Source organism: Pygocentrus nattereri, chromosome 9 (genome assembly GCF_015220715.1).
Source record: "Pygocentrus nattereri isolate fPygNat1 chromosome 9, fPygNat1.pri, whole genome shotgun sequence".
In the NCBI taxonomy this organism is placed as follows: domain Eukaryota; kingdom Metazoa; phylum Chordata; class Actinopteri; order Characiformes; family Serrasalmidae; genus Pygocentrus; species Pygocentrus nattereri.
Genome location: NC_051219.1, coordinates 36,531,259 through 36,551,668, shown reverse-complemented (window position 1 = coordinate 36,551,668; position 20,410 = coordinate 36,531,259). Strand labels below are relative to the sequence as shown.

General features: G+C 40.8%; 1 protein-coding gene across 21 annotated transcripts in view; it reads left to right on the top strand.

The window, feature by feature from the left end:
• Positions 1-20,410, top strand: part of LOC108434374 (RAP1 GTPase activating protein) — a 130,826-nt gene that overhangs the window by 64,971 nt on the left and 45,445 nt on the right. For 17 of the 21 annotated variants that reach the window (XM_037541269.1, XM_037541270.1, XM_037541259.1 and 14 more), the window contains one exon: positions 9,799-9,889. Coding sequence is in view for 17 of the 21 variants with exons in the window: in XM_037541259.1 (XP_037397156.1) it covers positions 9,799-9,889 (91 nt within the window). In the remaining 4 variants the exon portion in view is untranslated. Of the gene's footprint in view, positions 1-1,062; positions 1,200-2,507; positions 2,560-9,798; positions 9,890-20,410 lie in introns of those variants that run through there. The other 4 variants (XM_037541264.1, XM_037541261.1, XM_037541275.1 and 1 more) reach the window with 3 other exon arrangements.

Genomic DNA, 20,410 nt, shown 5'->3' with positions numbered 1-20,410 from the left:
TATTTGAAAAACATATTTCTATGCAGCCCCACTGGTGACATCCTGTATAAATGAAGATAGTAAGGCATGGGAACAAGATAATTAAGTCATGGCCATGGAAACGAGATACCTACTGTGTGGCCACAACTTGATTCGTGATTTCATTCCCATGCCTTACTAAGTGGTGGCCATGATTTAATTATTGCATTCCTGCTCCTTACTAAGTCTTGGCCACACACTAGGATCACACACTAGGATCCCAACAACGCATTTCATTAAAATGGTCTATGATGCATTCTTTTATGTTTATGTTCTTTGCTACTGTGAAACATGATTATCTTAGCAAAGCATTGGTATCACATCAGCGCTTGATTCTGGAAGCTGTTGGATCAAGCATTCCTAGTTTTCATGCTTTATAGGGATGTACTTAATATAGCACATTTCTATGGGAAAACAAACACAGTAAAATGAATTAAATGAAAAGATTTTAGCACAGCAGCCCAGAATCACCTGAACATTCTGCTCTTCCAGAGTACAGACGTGTCGTCAAATATCAGTTTGAAATATCTGGTAAATCTAAACATCTGTCTGATACTTCTAGCAAAAAATCATCCATGTGGATATGGTTAAGATCTGCTTTCCGTACATTCAACAAGCTAGAACCTACAGAGAAAACATTTATGGGTGTGGTTTTTCTGCCGTATTGGGTCTAATCCACTCCGATGTGCTACTATAGCCATATGAGTGAACAGTGAAGAGAGATGCACTTGGACCAAGAAGAGAAGGCATTTAGAGAATTGTAGCTTTTTTTAAAAAGGTGGGGGCTTAATTTTCACGAGTGATTTTGGTTGCCTAAGCAACCGTCCCTGATAGGGAGACGTGTTTAATTAAGGTCGGCGCATAATGAATGCAAAATACGGCTCCATCAAACGACTCGGATGGGCAGCCCTCAGTCTCTCAGCGGCATTTGGAGAGGAGGAGGGGCGGACTGTCAGAGAGAGAGAGTTGGGTGGGGGGGGGCTGGCTGGAGGAGGGGCTGGGAGGGGGTAAGTAGTGACTGGAGGGTGAGCGCAGAGCAGATAGCAGGTGTGTGGCAGAGTTGAGAGCTGTAGTGATGAGAGAAGAGAGCTGAGCGTTGCTCATCAGTGCCAGATCCTTGCGCTGCTTTCGCGGGGGGAAGACCCGGCTACGGCTGCTGCTGCTGTTGCTTCTGCTGCATGGTGAGTAACTTCACCCTGTCTGCTTTCTTGTGCTTCTGCAGCTGGATGGAATATGATGATGCTCGGCTTACACTCAGAAAAGTAAATGGATTGATCGTTGTGTGAACTTCATTTAAATATGCAAACATTTCTGCTCAGGCAAAAAAGACTAGAGTCAACATGGGCTTTGTTACCTCAATAGAAAATGCAATTGCTGATTCATACATTTAATGTAGACAATCGGTTTGTGCGTCAAACAACCCACTTATAGTTGATTTTTTCTGTGTACTTGTATGATCTTTACAGCTGTTTACTATAAGTAGCAGATGGACAGTTGCTTGTGGCTGGTGGGATGAACAGATTGTCAGAAATGCTGCTGTTATTCTGGTTGTTTATGTGTCACTGACATATTCTGAGGGCTTTTACTCAGCATGGACACAAACAAGTCTTATCTGGCGCCTGATATGTAACCAGATAGCTGGTACTCTCCTTACGCTGTGTTGTGCTCAGTGACCCAGCACAATTCAGTTCAGTTCGCTGTTATTTTTTTTATAGACTCCCCACTGATGCTGCTTGCACACATACACATGCACTTCCCTATATTGAAGAAGCTGGTAGATTTTCCAAAGCAGCAATACTGCTCATCTCCAGTGGGACATAGTAGGGCTGGTGTTGTGAACAATAACAAGCTTCCGGTTCATGCCTCATTGGCTGTAATTAAGTGCTTGGGTGGATAACTCGTAGTTTCCTATAAACTTCAGTTTGGAGAAGTGTATTTTTTAGAACGTTTTCAGTGGTCTGAGCTGATAAGTTCCTCATTTTTTAATGTAGCACAACCGGCGAGCTGCTGTTTATAATGCTTCCTCCCATTACTTATTTTTAAATCCTATTCTGCATATCTGTCTGTATCAAGTGCACCAGCAGACAGTTTTGCCGCGTGTCACACTGAAGGAGATGCAGGTTATTTGTCTGCAGCTAAATAAAAATGCACTTTGTAAGGAGAAGCTCAGGAGCTATTGGTGCAGAGCATTCCAAATATGACTCACTCTGTCTCCCCTTATTCCTCCCTCTGCCATGAAGAGCTTTTAATGTCTCATTTGCTCTCGACTCAACTTTCTTCTGTACAAGGAGCTTTTCACTCAGAGAGAGAGAGAGAGAGAGAGAGTGGGAGAAAGAGAGAGAGAGGTAGAGTGGGAGAAAGAGAGAGAGAGAGAAGGGGAGAGAGGGAGAAAGAGAGAGAGAGAGAGAGAGTGGGAGAAAGAGAGAGAGAGAGAGAGAGAAGGGGAGAGAGGGAGAAAGAGAGAGGGAGGGAGCGAGAGCGCTTATTTGGCTATACAGACAGAAGAGCACCAAGAATGCTCTCTTGCACTCTCCAAGCCAGGTAAGTACCTCATTAGGATGCCCTCTGAAGCCATTTAACTGAAAATTGTGCACAGATGAAGTGGACAGCCATTTGGCTTCGACAGACTGCTGTCACTCTCACTTTCGGATAGCGTCTGCGTATGTAGCACTTTAGCAATCATAGCGGCATCCCAGGAACAAATAAAGGTTAAGGTAATTTAGTCAAGTCATATCTATTTGGTGTAGTTTTCTAATCTGAGGGCTGTGTAAAGTAGATTACATGCAGAGTTTCCCCTAGACTGTTTTATTTCAAGACTGGGGGGGGTAACTACCAGAGTTGATATGCATACATTTTGCTATCAAATGCATGCTGGGACAGAGTACAATAATCACTTAATTTTTTTTAAAAGTGCAGTGAATATACTACATATTAAATGTATATTAAATATTAAATATACTACATATTTAAACATTAATTTTTACATTTTATATACATTTATTCTCAAAACGTGCAGTTGTTTGATTAGGATTGTGTTTATAGTCAGTCAGTTTATGTCTGAAGAATTCATGTGAGACTGGATGCTGTACAGTTCATACTGAGCCAAGAATAATTTGCACATATTTCTGTATAAAACTGGGAAATAGTGCTAGTTGTTCCTTAAGCCAAAGCCAATACAGGTTTGATGGTTAAGCTTATAAATACAGATTGATCTGATTGTGATTATTACTGTGATTATTAATGCTTCAGGAAATTAATTTATTTTGTCCTCATATATCCAGAAGGGGGAGCTCTCATTAACTGGTCTAGACGCTTCTCATCAGCGCTTTTGTGGCCGATTGTATATGTTGAATTGGTCTTTGGTCAGCTGTGACAGGCTGAATGTAGAAAAAAATTTAAGCAAGAAAGAAATGCAAGACAATACAAAGGATACACGCAGAAAATTTTTCAACACTAGTGCAAGTAGCGAAGTTTAGCATTGTAATTGGCTTAACTGTTTTTGCTGTTTGAATGCCCAAATATTTAAGCAAAAAATATGTAATTATCTTTTTACCAATGAGCAAAAAAGTATTCATATTGTTATCAATATACACACAAAGACACATGAGATCTTTGAAGGTGCTCTGATAACATACTAACATAAAGCATGAGATACTCAGTCTTTTCATAGACTTTTTTACTTTTTATCATAAATTAGGAACATCTCCCGGGGGGGGCCAGGGTTTTATTACACACTACAAATTCTATAGCTCAGCCAGTTTGCATTGACGTCCGAATAATTTAATATGTAATAAGCCTAGCGTTTTAAAGGGTTACATACGCATTTGTAGTGTGTTGCTAGGCAAAGGCAACACAGACAATGAGAGGCAACCGTGAACTGATGGAAGGCAATCATCTGTTAAACACAGTTGGCACTAGTTGGAGCTAGACGCTGCTAGGACTATGATTTGGTCTAGGGCTGTTAACCATCATGCCTGTGCCACACACTGCTATATCACGCATTAGAACTGAATTTGGTGCAGTTTTAATTTTGAAAGTGGATAATTTAATGGATAGTAGAGGATTTTATCTTGGTCATAAAAAGAGCACATAAAAAACAAATGTTATGAAGCAAACATTAGCCTACCAGTCACATCCTATCATCCAAGCTGGGCAGAAAAGGGCCTCTCAGCTTATTTACTGTAGGGGAAAAAAATGAAGTACTAATTAATCAAAACAAAAAAGCTCTAGGAAGATGTTGAAAATCCTTAACAAAACAATAATAATAATCATCAACTTCATCATTATCATCATCAAGAAACCATTTTAATTTAGAGCAAGTGTTTCTCAAAAAGAAAAAAGGTCACTGTGAAATTTCTCAGATCACAGGCTTGATGGAAAGCTGCATCATTTTTCTGTCATCGGGGACACATTTTCCCCATTAGCTGGAAGAAGTGTAATGTAAATGTAATTTATATTTGAAGCAAATGCAGTAATGTGCTTCCGTTCACTCTAACAGCATTATTAGGCCTGTTAATCAGAATGAAGTTTATATTGATCTGTACATGTCAAATGTGGTCAAAAGGAGTCATTCTATTTAACATCTACTGCCTGTTTAAGAATTACAGTGTTTTCGTAACACTTTTCTTTTGAAATTGCTGTCAGTTTGCTGAAATACTTTAAGCATGTTTGTTGTGTATTTAGTAACACCTGAGCACTAACATATGCACACCCTCTTTTAATGAGGTGTAGCAGAGGGGAGGGATGTCTTCAGTTACTTCACTGGCTGTTTAAACTGTACAATATAAAACACTTTTGGATGTGTTTATAACACTGAGGTGTAGGTCTAGAGGGCCAATACACTATATTGTCAAAAGTATTCACTCACCCATCCAAGTAATTGAATTCAGGTGTTCCAATCACGTCCATGGCCACAGGTGTATAAAACCAAGCGCCTAGCCATTGCTTCATCAAACATTAGTGAAAGAATGGGTTGCATTTAGAAGCTCAGTGAATTCCAGTGTGGTACTGTGATAGGATGCCACCTGTTCAACAAGTCCAGTCGTAAATTTCCTTGCTACTAAATATTCCACAGTCAACTGTCAGTGGTATTATAACAGAGTGGAAGTGATTGGGAACGGCAGAAACTCTAGACCATGTAATTGACAGAGCGGGATCAGAGTTGCTGAGGCGCATAGTGTGCAGAGGTTGCCAACTTTCTGCAGAGTCAGTCGCTACAGACCTTCAGATGAGTTCAAGAACAGCGTACAGAGTTTCATGGAATGGGTTTCCATGGCCGAGCAGCTGCATCCAAGCCTTACATCACCAAGCTCCTAAACCTTGTGGAAAGCCTTGCCAGAAGCTGTTATAGCTGCAAAGGGTGGGCCATCATATTAAACCCTATGGATTAAGAATGGGAAATCAATGGAAAGTTTAGATGTGTGTGAAGGCAGACGAGGAAATACTTTTGGCAATATAAGGCTTGTTCACCTTTTCAGCCTCAGTTTAGCCCATCAGTTCACGTTAAAATATTAAGGAGTATTCTAGCCTGGACTTTTTAATGAGGCACAATATGGGGCACTCAATCAGAAAAGAGATGATTGAAATGTATCCGTCTTAAAGGCAAAGTAAACAAAAAAACAGCCTGCTTAATAAAAAAAAGCAAGTCTACCTCGATGAAACAGAGCATACAAAGCAAGAATATGGGTGCTGGAGTGTGTCCTCAGTGTAGATCATTATGTAGATCATCTAAAGCTCTACTCTGTTAAGGAACATATAATAAAGCATTCTGTGTTTAAAGCCTCATTTGTATGCGGGATGCATGACTGCAGTAGAAAAATAATGAGGTTTCATAGTAGATCAGTCTGATAATAGTGAATACTGGAAAGGAATTATTGAGAAGAGTAAAGCGTAGCAGAAGTCAGGCTTTAACCTACGGGGAGAAGAGCAGCTGATGTCAGTGTTCAGTAATTACATTGCCTTCAGACTGTGTGGTACAGTGACACCTTTCTCGCTACTAGAGCAGGGTGTTATGTGGCTGTAAGGAAGCAGCCACTAAGGACAGGTTTTAAATGCACTGTACTCTCTCAGGAGTCTAATGGGAATTTCTACTACATTTGAGAGCAAGGAGAAACAGGAAGGAAGCACTAATGTGTCTCCACTGTAGTGAAGGCAGCATCCCAAGTGTGCATTTGACATATATTAGATATTAGGTGGTACAGTGACTCACAGGTTGAGTGCCCTTGTGATGGAAAACGAGTTTTCTTTTCCATTTTTTAAAATAAAAGCGTATATAAGATTCATAACATATTCACTTTAATAATGTCATAAAACCAAAGCTTTTGCAAACATCCACCTATTCAACCTACAGTTAAATTTAGCCCCACCCATTAATGAAGTCTGAAGGCATGGGTTGCTGATGTTCATAATATTCGTATTTCAGAAAATACATAAACATGAACCAGCGTGGCTTCTGTAGCAGTCCTGTGGTTTATCCAGTCACCTGTGTTCATATAAACACAAGGAAAGAGAGATCATTAGAACAGAGACAGCATGCTTAGATGTATCAGGTCAGAAAATGAATCCAGTTCTGAGGACAAACAAAATAAACCCAGCTCTCCAGAGCACACTGTGAAAGGTCTCCCAGAGAGCTTGTCCATTGCCTGACAGAATGAGTGTGGAATGCTCGAATAGCCTTTATTGTTGTTTATTTTAATTTCATTTTAATTCATTTATTTCCTGTGGCTATTTTTTTAAGATAATTTTTAAAATAATTTTTCATGTAAAAAAATTCTCTGCTGATTTATTTGTTTGTTTGTTTGTTTATTTGTCAAATAATATCCAATGGCCACACTACTTTAAAATGCTTTAAAATGAACTTTAAAATTAATATTTGATGTCTTATATTATTATTTGCTTGGTCTAAACCTTAATATTTTAAGCATTTAAAGATAACCTCTGTCGCTATTCAATTATGCTACTTTGTTATAATCAAGCAAGAGATTTGATAGAACTAGACTTTCCCAAGTTTTAGTTGAACACTGCTGTTATAAAGGATGTTTAAGCCTAAATTTAGAATGAGCCACAATACATGGCCACCAATTAGAACAGAAGTCATTTACATATGTTGGTAAACACAATAACAAAACAAACTGTTTAATTGTAGGGTATAAAGACAAGTTGGAAGCATCATGTGAATATTAATTACAGATGTTTTGGTACATAAACAAAATGTAGGATAGGTCTTCTTTAAATGCTTCGTATTTACTGTTGGAATCTGTTTTTGGGTTCAGTTGTAAATAAAACCTCAGTGTACCTCAGCATGGCTGTTATTATTACTCATGTAGGAGAAGATCAATGGTTAGTAAATGAGGATGTTCCATTTGGCAGCCACTGTTCTATGATTAAGAGTCTCAGCATTTACTTAGGAAAACTCCCAGACCTGGTGTTGTGCTTGCCAAGTTTACAGGCAGTCTGGAGAGCTTTTATTTTACAGTTTGTTTTGGCTCCTAAAAAGGTTCACTCAAGGTCCGTGCTTCACACCGAAAGTGTTCTAGCTCTTTCTTTCTCACAGATGTTATGTCCTCCGCCACAGATTGACAGACCAACCGATACTCTAATAACCTACTCCATGAGAAGTTTATTTAAAGTCTCTGGCAACAGAGTACCAGAGTCATTATTATTTTACAGAAACTCTCCTCCCCAGATTAGGAGGAAAGTTGAAGGTTAATGAAACCTCAGCTTGGCATTTTCACTGCAATTTATGATAATGCATTCATGAGGGTAAAAGCCAAAGGGGCATATCTGGAGAATAATCGCATTTCACTTTAAAGTGGCTGTCTGCTCTGTGATGAATGGTGTTTGCAGGAAGAGCAAGACACAGAAGATCTTATGAAACAGATGCAGAAAGAGAAGTGCAGCCCATAGCGGGGTCTTGTTCCTCAGAGATGGCTCCTTAATGAGCGTTTCTGAGGTAGACGCCAGTGCAATGGACTTGAGCATTCTCTGTGAAGTTTCTACCGGAGTGTGTGCAGCAGCATTCCTGATGTTCTTAAACAGAGCATTGCCACTCCTAACAGGATTTGGATTTTGTCTCATGAGCCTTATTCCTGAAAATAATGCCCAGGGATCGTATTTCTTTAAAAGGCCCATTTAAAGGAACATTTTTTATCTTTTTTTATTTAAATAAGTTTGATGTACTCGTTAAATTAAAACATGTAAAACTACCATTCACTCTCTAATCTTACTATCCAATCTAAACTGGAAAAAAAAATCCTAATGGTTGTGATGTCACACATATGTATATACAACTGTTTAGTCGGCTACACTACTTTTGCCCAATAATAACAGTAATAATGTTGAATTGTTAATAGTGTTAATAATATGTTGATGTTAATATAAAATGTTGTTACTGAAGCAGAAAATGTATTGTTGCTTAGCCTTCCAAAGGATCCGAACAGAAGTTTATATTTTTCGATGATGATAAGGGTTTGAGTTAAAAATTGAGAGGTTAAACCTAAACTGCTTTTTGAACAGTACTGGACAACCAATCAGAGCACGGTCATTTGCATGTATTAATCTTTAAGGTCACTGCACAACGTGGCATGCCCAGTGTGCAGTGACCTTAAAGACTAATACATGTACTATACAGTACAACAATTCGAAACAGTTGTTTCTAATGAATGTACACACACTGATGGCAGTATTCTACGACATTGCTCAACAAGTCCAAGTACTGTTCATTTTCTTAATGTATCACAGTGTGCAGCTCAGCAGTTTGCCATTACTGCAGTTAAAGCCACACCAAGACCACAGAAAGCCATAGTAAATCACGTAGCTTAGAATTACACCCTGAAAGACAACGTATTTAGATAAACAGGCAAATGCTAATGGTCCCTTACCTCAGATAATGTTACTAGCCTGTTTTTTCCACCTTATATCTTTCAGTTTAAAGACAGCATGTTTGTAAGGTGATGTCAGACATAATACGTTTTGTAGAAAGTTTTATTTCATTGCATTTATACGAGTAGAGTGTATAAATAAACTCGAACTTAATATTGTCACTCCCGTTGTTCAGTGGGTACAGTTTGAAAATTGAATTTGAACTTGAAAGACTGCACTAAATTTTGTGTATCCTTATTATTTATATATAATGTATTTTTTTGTACCAATAGAAAAGTGACTATATCCATGCTGCATGATATGCTGCAGCTGGGTGACTTTCGGTGCATTCCGTTCCTGTTTTCTTGGTGAAAGCTTATGTCTGAGCCTGGCTTATGGCTTCTCGGGTTCAGCTATACATCTTTCAGATTGTTGCAATACGTATGTGGTATAGAGCCTCAGCAGTTTTATCAGGGAGACTTGAAGGTCATACTTCAGCTCATTCACATTGCTCTGAATCATGTTTAGCTTGCAATGTAATACAATCTGTTTTTCCTCAGTCACAGAATAATGGTAAATCTAATTATAGTGTGCTGTCAAAAAGTCAGAAAAGGCAGGAATGGAATTGAATTACTCATTCCCCCCTCTGTAGACAAATATTGCTCATCTCACCCCATGCCTGAGGACCCATGCAAGGCTCTGCACAGACCCAGGAAACCTGCTAATCAAAGTACAAAGACTGCTGGGAGGTGCTTCCTACACAGCTGTGCGGAGTGGTACAAATGTCAGCCTCCAGGCAGCCACATTGATAATGCCTCCTCTCCTGTGACCTCACGGCCTCTTTGTGTGTGTTAGAGTGTGAGTGTATGTCAGAAATGATGCAGCACTGACTTCTGTGTGTGTATCTGTCTCGGCTTTCAGGAAACAGGATGGAGGAGAGCGTATCTCTAGCACTCTAGAGGCCTCACTGTTCCAGGCTCCGCTGCCCTACACTGCCCCTGCGTTCCTCAAGGTACTCTCCTCTCTCACACACATGCACAGCTGCCTCTAACCCTGAGCCTTCTCCTGTCTCTGCTTTTCCTTACTCCACCTTTGTAATTTTGTGCTCCAATCTACTGCTTACTAGTAGTAGTCATTCAAACTGATTATGACCCCTACAAAACAATTCAGTGCATTATAAGATCTTTTTTTTTTTAAATTCTAACCTCAATTCCAAAAAGTCAGGATAGTGTGTGATAAGCAGTGATTTGTAAATCCATATTGACTTGAATTTAATTATTTATTATATGTTTTGTCTTATCAGCTCTCCAGCTGTTTTTTGTAAATATACACTGAATGTGAAATTGATGCCTGCAAGTAAGGCAAAGTAAGACTAGGAGCATTGTGAAATGTTAGAAAACCACAGATGATGCATTCATCCTTGGGTATAAAAGGAACATCCAGGAAAGGCCTAGTCAATTATGATCAAGGATGAGTCAAGGCTCGTCAGATGCATCAGTGAATAATCCAACAGTTTAAGAACAAGGTTCATCAACAAGTGATTGCAAGAATTTTAGGTATTTAACCCATCCTCATAATCACCTTTAAAAGATGCAAGAAATCCAGATAAATCTTTATGTATAAAGGGCAATGCCGAAAACCCCTACTGAATGGCCATGTCCTTCGGTCACTCAGATGACGCTACGTTAAAACCAGCATGCTTTTGTGATGGATATTCCCACATGGGCTTGGGAATAAACTGTTAACAATAAACACTGTTCATCGCTGCATCCACAGATCCACAAGTTAAGACTGTGCTATGACCGGTGAAATCCATATATCACCATCCAGAAAAGCTGTTCTCTAGAGCAACTGAAATAGAGGTGCACAGTGGAAACATGTATTTTGGTCTGATGAGTCCACTTTTCAAAATGTTCACAGATAAAACAAGTCTAAAATGGCCATCCAGATTGTTACTAGGATAAAGTTCAAAGGCCAGGGTCTAACATAATTTACTAATCACTGTTTTCTGTCCTAAAAATTTTGGCATTGAGATTTATACACTAAATACACAAATGTGATTGGAGAAGCTGTTAATATACTGGTGGGATAAAGACAATGAAAATAATACAGACATCTTTTAAAATGTTTATATTTGAAAATAATCCAAGGCCAAAAGAAGCATACTTTATTAAATATTAAAAGTTATTATAATCGATTCTTACATTTCAAAATGGATGTGGTTGAATTTCCACATTCAGTTTTTCACATCCCTACTTACTAAATTACTAGGAATCATCCAGCTAATATTGGCAGCAAGCATAATGTGACAGTTTTACCCTTGGATTGAATATTATTGGACAGCTTTTGTTTGTGCGGTGGATATTAATATAGGACAACTGACACGGCATACAATTAACAGAGAGCGGTTTAATTAAAAGCCGTAGGATTTTAATTAATAAATGTCTGATCCAGTGTTACTGTCTCAGTCACAATATTTATTCCAGAAAATAAACAAAAGCTTATCAAAATAATGGACATTATAAAGCTTACTTTTTCCACTGAGTGCCGGCCAACTGCTTAGAGCTCTAGGGATCCAGCTCTCAAATGAAACAAACTTTGGCTCAGCACAGCTCTAACCGCATCCAAACACATGGCCTTTGGAGATATCCAGTAATTATTTTACTTCATACTGTGCAGTGTATACGTGTCACAAGCTTGTTTAAATATGGAGTAAAGGAAACAGAAGCAAAAGGAGTTCTGCACTGTCATATGTTTATACATATACTTTGTTTTAGGGATGCAGCAATACTATACTTTTCTTTATGATTTATCTAGCCTAAATAGGTGTATATAAATCCTGAAATTTATAAAACATACTACGCTTGAATAGTTTCAGAGCTATAAAAAGTTGCATTGCTCTTTGGCATGCTTCATCTTTAAAAGCTTATAATTGTAATATAATTTGATGCATTGAAGCCCTTGCTGGGTGAATTGCTGACATTTCTGATTTTTGCAGTGAGTGTTTTTAACTCTGATGGGCTCAAGTGTAAAATAATCTGACAATGCCAATGTGTTGCCTGCTTCAGTTAAGCTCCATCTACTGGTGTGCATGCTAAAAACATATATGCCTGTCACAGGTATGGAACAGTACAGTGGGCCTATGGTTTGATGTGTATCACAGATTTTGGACCTCGGTAAAGAGGTTTCAATATCTTTAAATTAAAAAATAAAAACATTTAAAAATCACTCTTTAAACGATGAATTCTTAATTTTCTATTGAGGAAAAGTGCCAACATGTCTCAAAAGGCCTGGTTTCTGTCTCCACTGTATGAAATGAAGGGGAGAAAAACATTAAAAGTGCTACTTTTCTTTGATAACTTGTAGGTGCTATTCCTTCTCAATTTTAAATAATTAAAGAGAGCCAGACAGGGTATCTGCGTCAATTTCGTTTTGTCAATTTCTCTCTGTGATATTTTATAGAGCTTGGGAAGTAGTTTGCTGCTGAAATATACGTGGAAGTAGACATTGTAAAGGCTATGCCACGCTGGATGTGCCGATTCATGCAGCATCACGTAGCTACAAACTACAAACTTACTTTTGAGCTGAAAGACACGAGCTGAAAATGGCTAGGTAATTTAGCATTAGCAGTTTATCTAAATGATTGGCTGCCAGAGTCATGAGAACAAAGTTTTTTCGAATTTTTGGAAACTGTACGGCACGATGCAGCACATCCAGTGTGCGGTGGCCTTAACTTCTCTCTTTCTCGCTAGCACTCGCTATTGTTTCGTTATTGTCATGAATCGTTTGATGACATAGTCCTCATTTATCAGCATCAGTGCTTTAGACTGAAAATATTTTTGGCAAAGTATCAGATTAAGAGGCCTATATTCTACTTTTTTGTTATATTTTATTTTATTTTCCATGAGGTCCACTTACAGGATTTATAGATCAAAAACTATCATTAAGGATTGACCCTTTTCCAAGCTCTCTTACACCCTGTGATTAAATGGGCTGTTTTTATTACAGTGCCTTTACGACAGAAATATGTAAATGATCTCTGTTCTACGTGGCTGCCTGGCATTCCTTATAACTAAAGCATGAAACAGCCAGTGCTGAAGGTAGGCAAAAATATGCAAAAGTGTTGGTTTTTGTGATGTCACAAAAACTGTGAATTCAAAACAGCTGTTTTTGCAGCTTAGTTTCCGTATATGGATTGTATGGACTAAGAAGTGAGTGGTATGTTAACCGTGTTTACATACTACACAATTTTTTTTATTTGAAAGTAAATGTAGACTTTCCTGCATATGGGCCCTTTAACATAATTTTGTTGCATAGTTTACCAACCTTACTTCATTTGAGTGAAATAAATCCAGTGTGTTACTTTTTCCACCAGTATTTCATTGTGTTTCATTATTTCTAAATAATGCTGGACATTAAAGGTAACTGAAGGATTTATGTGGTCCTGCGTTGTGACTATAACTGTGAGCAGTGTGAATCCATATGTAGTCTGGGAGAGAAGACCACGCTGGAGGAGTTGAGTGAGCTCTAAGATTAAAGGGATAGAATACGGGTGATGTCAGAGAGCTTTAATAGGGTTCATGAAACAACAGAGCTTATACCGGTAATCTGACTCTGGGAGAGAGCGAGATGGAAGAAGGGAGGGAGAGGGAGGAAGGTGTCAAGTCTTTTATGTAACAAGCAATTTGCATTAGCTCTAAATCTTCCATCTTCTTCCATCTAGACAGTAATGATTTCTGTCACTGTTCATACAATACAGTGCCTTTGTGTTTGTCCTGTTTTGTTCCGTATTCTGTTTTGTATTACTCTAAAGTTGCAGAAGGAAAGTCTGCCAAGCCTCTGATTGTAATTTAAGTCAGTCAGTTAAATGTGATTTGCATAAGGACAGCTGCCATGAAGCTTTCTCACCAAAGAGGATTTGAGAGTCCTGCTCGCTTTCTAATTCTGGCCCGGATGTGGGATGTAAGTGTGCTTTCCTCCCTCTCTGGTACAGGCTGCATGGCTGAGATGCCTGTCTGGGAGCTGCTGCTGTTGTTCTAAACCTGAAGGGAATATCTCGCTTATTCTTTTAGTTCCGCTCTGGATAGGATAGCAAGAATTGTTTGGGCCGCAAAGGACAGCAGCATTACCCTGGAGCAATAGCCTGGTGCCTGGCAGAGAGAGTGTAGCTGGGGTTCCCTGACTCTACAGTTATAGCCTATCTGCTGTAGGGCCCAACCAATATAGAAAATTAGTGACCACTACGGATGGCAATTTTAAGGAGCTAAAAACTCATAGACAGTAATATCAGTGAAATAATTTAATATGGTCACTTAAACAGACTGCAGTAGTTTTTGCCAAATTGTGTTTGAATGACTGATATAATTCTCTGTAATCAGCAAAGAGTAACATCAAAAAGTAACAGCTACACTATGCACGATATGGGGATTTGTGCTTTGGACCCCTCCCCAAGCGGATGAATCTGATGATTTCATACGTGTTAAAAGAATATTCAAAGAGAACTCAATCAGCTCAGCCAAAACAGGAATATCTAGAATTATCTACTATTGTCATCATATCTTAATCAGTATTATGTTTATAATATAATAGTAATGCTTGTCACATTAATACATAAAGATGTATGACATTTTTTTTAAAAAATGTTTTCAGCTTTTGAAAATTCCAGTAAAGTCTGACCCAACACCTCTGACTTTTGATTAATTATTTCAGGCAATACTGCATGACTCTCAGCAGTGCACAGATATTTTAGCATGTTTTTTCCCATTTTTTCTCAGTAATTCTGTAGTTCTTTTAATTTGAACAAGAAAAATCACAAATAAGGCAGCTTTAAAAATAATAAGAGTGGTTGGTATTGAGTTACACCACTGCCCTCTGCAAAGCAGACTGGGGTTTGATTTCCCCACTTGGGCAAGCACACTACACCACACCAATAAGAGTCCTTGGGCAAGACTCCTAATGCTGCATTCACTCAGGATAAGAGTTATCTGCCAAATTTATAAATATAGCTTGGGGATGGATTCTTGGCAGTTTTACATGTTTTTGTTATAGTAACAATGATTGTGAATTGTACCGGTTCAGCCTGTGCTAGAACTGCCTCTTTATGGGACATCAGTATCAAATGTTATCTGCCACTTGATAGATCAGTTGGACTGTAATCTGCTGCCAGCAGCACATGAGGAGTAATAATGTCTCATATTAAGCTGCAAACACAGCCTGTAAACCACTAATCAAGGGAAAAAGCACTTGGACCCTGGTCCTAGGGCACGGTGCCATAGGCCTGTGTGTGGTTAAGACTGAAACAAACTTTGGCAAACTGTAGTTTGAACCCTGACTCAGCTCTCAGGCCCTCACACTCCACCACACACTTTAGCTATGATGAGAAAAGAGCAGCTTCGAAGCATAGCCCTCCGTTATCACTGTCTGCTAATGTTGATTTAATTAGTGCCGAGTCGGGCATGGCCATGGTTGAGAGAGATAGAGAGAGAGGGAGGGGGAGAGGCTGACTGGCAGTTAGAGAGGGCACTGATGAGCCTATTGGAGTGTATAGGGATGAGAGAAGCATAATCTCTAGCGTGAAATCAGGTCAATCCTTAATTAATGATTCTCTGCATGTGATTCTTTAGTCCCAGGCCTTCGTGTCTTTCTCTTTATACATGATAGGGTTGCTCCTTTTCACCACCTCTCAATCAATCACACACACACACACACACACACACACACACACACACACACACACACACACACACACACACACACATTTTGACTTCTGTTCTTTTTATATCAGCAGCTGACAAAATCAGTATCAAAACACTGCAAACTTTCCAAATATCAAAATCCTAACATCAGTGAGGTTTGATATTAGAAAGAGATAGAAGACATATATTTTCTCAGTGTTCATTAAGCTTTTCAACATCCACAGGAAGGCTGTCATGATCACTTGATTAAACTTTGATTTGCCGTCTCAATGAGTCATCATTAATTAGTCAGCAGTTTGCGTCTTGACAGTATATCTTTTCAGTTCTAATTGGTCTCTTTTACAGACCTCCTTTTATCTTGCTCCTATGAAATATTCTGGAATCTTTTACATTCATTTTGTGAATATAGATCACACCTCAAACTGAACTTGATGCAGTCAGAGGGGACTCTGAAAGGCTTGGGCTGGAGTTTTGGGCAGCTAGAGTTCTGGAAGGAGACGAGATGGTAGTGGGGTTTGAAATTTCCTCAAGGGAATCCAAAGGAGGAGAGCAGGATTTAATGGGTGTAAGATAGAGAGAAGGAGGAGTTGTGGGAATGCTCTTTCTTTCAAACATAAGTTATTTCAGAAGTCTATTTTGTAGCTTGTCAATGTTCGGGTAAGATCATTTTTTATTGTAGAGATGCAAATTTTGCTAAATTCTATTGCCTGGTTAAAAAAAAAAACATAATTAGTTGCAGATTAATTGTTAATCAAGGCGACCCATCAAAATATAAGTTATAAGAAAGAAACTTCTAGATCTAAAAGCTGACTGACTGAGCTATGTTCACAGCCATTGTAAAATACCTGATACATGAACTGAATTCTTTATTAGGGCACCAAGATATGGACCGGATGAACTTCTGGTGAGTGTTAGGCATAAGCATGTATATAAAATAAATAGACCCTGTGTATGAACCATGTGAAAAATAGTTCACAAAATGACTGGAATATACAGTGATTGGATACTGAACATTCTGTAAACATAAGTTCTAAAGTCAAATTTTTCATTAATTACTAGCACAAGTTAAAACAATTAAAAGTGCCATGATGGGGGCTAGCTTTGTTCAGTGTACTTCAATGGCAGAAGGTAAAGTGGTGTTTTTTAAACAATTGCACTGGTTGAACAGTTAATCATTTAAATCTGTACTTTGGTTTTTTTAAATAGCCTGATTAGCCAGTTCTTTGTCAAAGTAATCTATAGCTTACATGAATAATAATGTATTCAGTGGTGACAGCTCGATTCTACACTCTGATTTTCCTTTTAAATAACCTTCCTTCAAGCGTGGAGTAAATGGACAGCTCTGACATTGCAGTCAGGTGAGATATTTCATGGCACAGAGTCTTGAATATGGAGAAGGGTATACGTTTGGCTGCCAGAGAAACTGCAGAATGAGTGCTTCATCATTTTGCTGGAAAGTTTGAAAGTTTTTTTGACCAGCTAAATAGATTTACTGCATTAGACCCAGATACCCAGCCCTGAGGATACTTCATTCATCAAGGAACTTGGCGGTTTTAAGCTTTGTTATGACAAAGTGCTTCCAAGCTTCAAATGCATCATGTTGATGTTGGTATGCATTTTGTATGCTGTAAAATGCTGCTCAGAACACAGGGGGATGCAAAACTTTGGAAGACTTTAGGAAGTTGTGATAGCACATTACGAAATGTTTGCACAGTTCTCCTGGTTTTGAGCACTAACATTTATCACAGCAGTCTCCTGGGATGATGTCTTTTTTCTTTTTCTAGCTGAGCACCACCAGCCAGGTTCATTATAACTAATAGCATTCTCAGCTGTCATGTTCATTGATTTGTACTACTGATACTCAAAGCTGAGTTGTGTCTGGGCTACTAAGCATGGCAGCAATCAGATAATGGCATCTGCAGATGGCACCAGGATACTACAGTTCAATATTAACAATAAAGAGTTTTATTACAGGCAGGAAACGCAGTGTTAGAAAAGGAGAAACAGTGGACATGATTTTCAGGAAAGATTTGAGGAAACACGGTGTAATAACATAGCAGTCAGCATCATAGAGCCAGATGTGGAGATCTTTCTTGAAGAATTGGCCAGGCAAGGTACCTTTTACCTTGGCAAGGTAGATATTGGCCAGACCCCTGTTACTGTGTGACTTGATGACACATCACATCTCTCAGTCTTCCCTCTCTGTGGACCAATGGTGTGCAGTTTCTTTCCTGCTTTAACATACCTCTTAAACCTGATAACTGCTTAGTATCATTGAGCAGGGAAATACCATACTATTTAGTCCCAGCTGGGACTGGACACCCATGCTTAAGGCAGTCTATCTGAAAGGTCCTGTGCTGTAGTCTACAGTACTCAGGGAACGGTTTTATTCCTGAAGGTCCAAAATCACCAAACTGTGCTAGACTCTATCCCTGCAGATCCAAAATGAATGACCCATGATCTACAAGATCTTTACAGACTCTGGTCATACTGCCTGCCCACTGGTTTAATAGCTCTCACCTGGACAGCCCTGAGCGCTGACACATCTTCAGAAGGTGAGTTTAGATGACTCATGGCTTAGAGGGCAGGTACAGACTCAGGTTACCATACACAGTTTAGCTTGTTTTCCTCAAAGCAGTTAAATATGAACTAGCAAGGAAGAAATTGCAGTTATCAAGCACTCTCAGAAAAAAAGATGAAACTGTACCTGGGGCAGTACCCCTCTTGTCCTTGGGGTGGTTTCCTCAAAGGTACATCTCAGTACCTTTAGTCAGATAACATAATTGTACCATAATCCACTGAAGTGATATTTTCTAAGTTGTGTTGACTCCACACACCCCGTCTCATCTCCAGGTACTTTTCACCTGGAAAAACTTATTTAAGGCACACAATTGGACTGTTGTACATTTGTGGATACATTTACATTGTTTGTGTCACGGTTGGCTCCTCCCAGTCCTGTCCATGTGCTCGTGTTTTGGTTTTGTAACTCCGCCCCTGATTGTATTCACCTGTCCCTCATTGTTACGTGTATTTAAGCCCTGTGTTTGCCCTTTGCGTTTGCCAGTCTTTGTACCTTTGTATCGTGTCTTTGTACCTGGTCTTCGTTTGTGTTGATTCTTGAGATGTCTTACCCTAAGTCTGTACGTGTCGGCTCACTGACCCTGGAATGTTCTGACTACGACCCTGGATTTGCCCCTAATAAATCTCGCTTATCTCAGCGTGTGCGTCCGCCTCGTCGCTCCTCGTTACAGAAAGACTGGCCACCACAGGACGCAGCAGGTAAGCGAGACTCCGGCATGTGGTTGTTCCGTTGGGACGAAACTCCGGCTGTTTCAAAGCAGCCCGAGTTCGCTGTGTCCCAACGCCACCAAGCCGGAGACAGCAAATCCCCTGGCGCTGAGGGAACACGAGCGTCTCGTCGGTCCCGCAAGAAAGCGGAGGACCTTCCCGCCTTGTGTCCGGGCGACGAGAGCTCAGGTAAGCGCCTTGGGTCTGCCCGTCTTGAGCGCCACTGCAGGGAGGAGCGACCTGCAGTGCAAGACGGTGTCAGACGGCAGGAGCATTCAGATGACCCGTTTTTTGGTACTCGGCTCGTTCGCAAGCGTCACTGCGAGCTGCCAATCGCTCGAGTGAGCATTGGGAATGGCCGAGTGGGTCCAGTATCTGTGTGTTCCTCCAGGTTGGAGCAGAGGTCCCCAGCCCGAAGGCTTGATCCCGTGGCCGCACCCCGCGGCACTTCTGATCCCGTGGTCGCACCCCGCGGCACTTCTGATCCCGTGGTCGCACCCCGCGGCACTTCTGATCCCGTGGCCGCACCCCGCGGCACTTCTGATCCCGTGGCCACACCCCGCGGCACTTCTGATCCCGTGGCCGCACCCCGCGGCACGCCTGATCCCGTGGCCGCACCCCGCGGCACGCCTGCGCCTCCGGACCCGCCGCCAGTCGCCGCGCCTCCGGACCCGCCGCCAGTCGCCGCGCCTCCGGGCCAGTCGCCGCGCCTCCGGACACGCCGCCAGTCGCCGTGGACGTCGTAGCAGGCCCGCCTGCCTCCGTGGACGTCGTAGCAGGCCCGCCTGCCTCCGTGGACGTCGTAGCAGGCCCGCCTGCCTCCGTGGACGTCGTAGCAGGCCCGCCTGCCTCCGTGGACGTCGTAGCAGGCCCGCCTGCCTCCGTGGACGTTACATCCCCTTTGTTCCCACCCATCCCGCCCTCGTCTGTGTCTGTTCCCCCTGGGAATCCCGTTTCTGTCCCTGTTCCCCGTGGTCCTTCTGTGCCTTCTGTGTCTGTTTCCATTCCTTTGTTTCTGCCTTGTTCTGTACCTGGTTTTGTCCTTTTCCCTACTGTTGTGTCTGTCTCAGTTCCCTTTCCCGTTGTGGTTCCCGTTCCTGTGTCTCCTTTTGTTTCTGTTCCTGTTTCCGTGCCCGTTTTCGTTCCTGTGTCAGTCCTGGTGCCTGTTCCCCTGTCTTTTGCGTGGGCTCTTGTTCGTTCTTGTTTTCCTCGTCCTGTGTCTCCGGTCGTCTCTCGTTCGGCGTCGTTTTGTGTTGTGCCTCCTCGTCCTCCCTCCGTTTTTTGTCCTCGTTCTGTTTCGTCTGTTCCTGTGCCTTGTGGTTCTGTTCCTGTGCCTTGTGGTTCTGTTCCTGTGCCTTGTGGTTCTGTTCCTGTGCCTTGTGGTTCTGTTCCTGCCTCTGTGCCCGTTCCTGCCTCTGTGCCCGTTTCTGCCTCTGTGCCCGTTTCTGCCTCTGTGCCCGTTTAGTTTAGTTTTGTCTTTCTCTGGGTTTCGCTTTTTTGTTGGGTTGGTTTGTTTTGTTCTGTGTGGCACGCCCGGTGTGCGTGCCTTT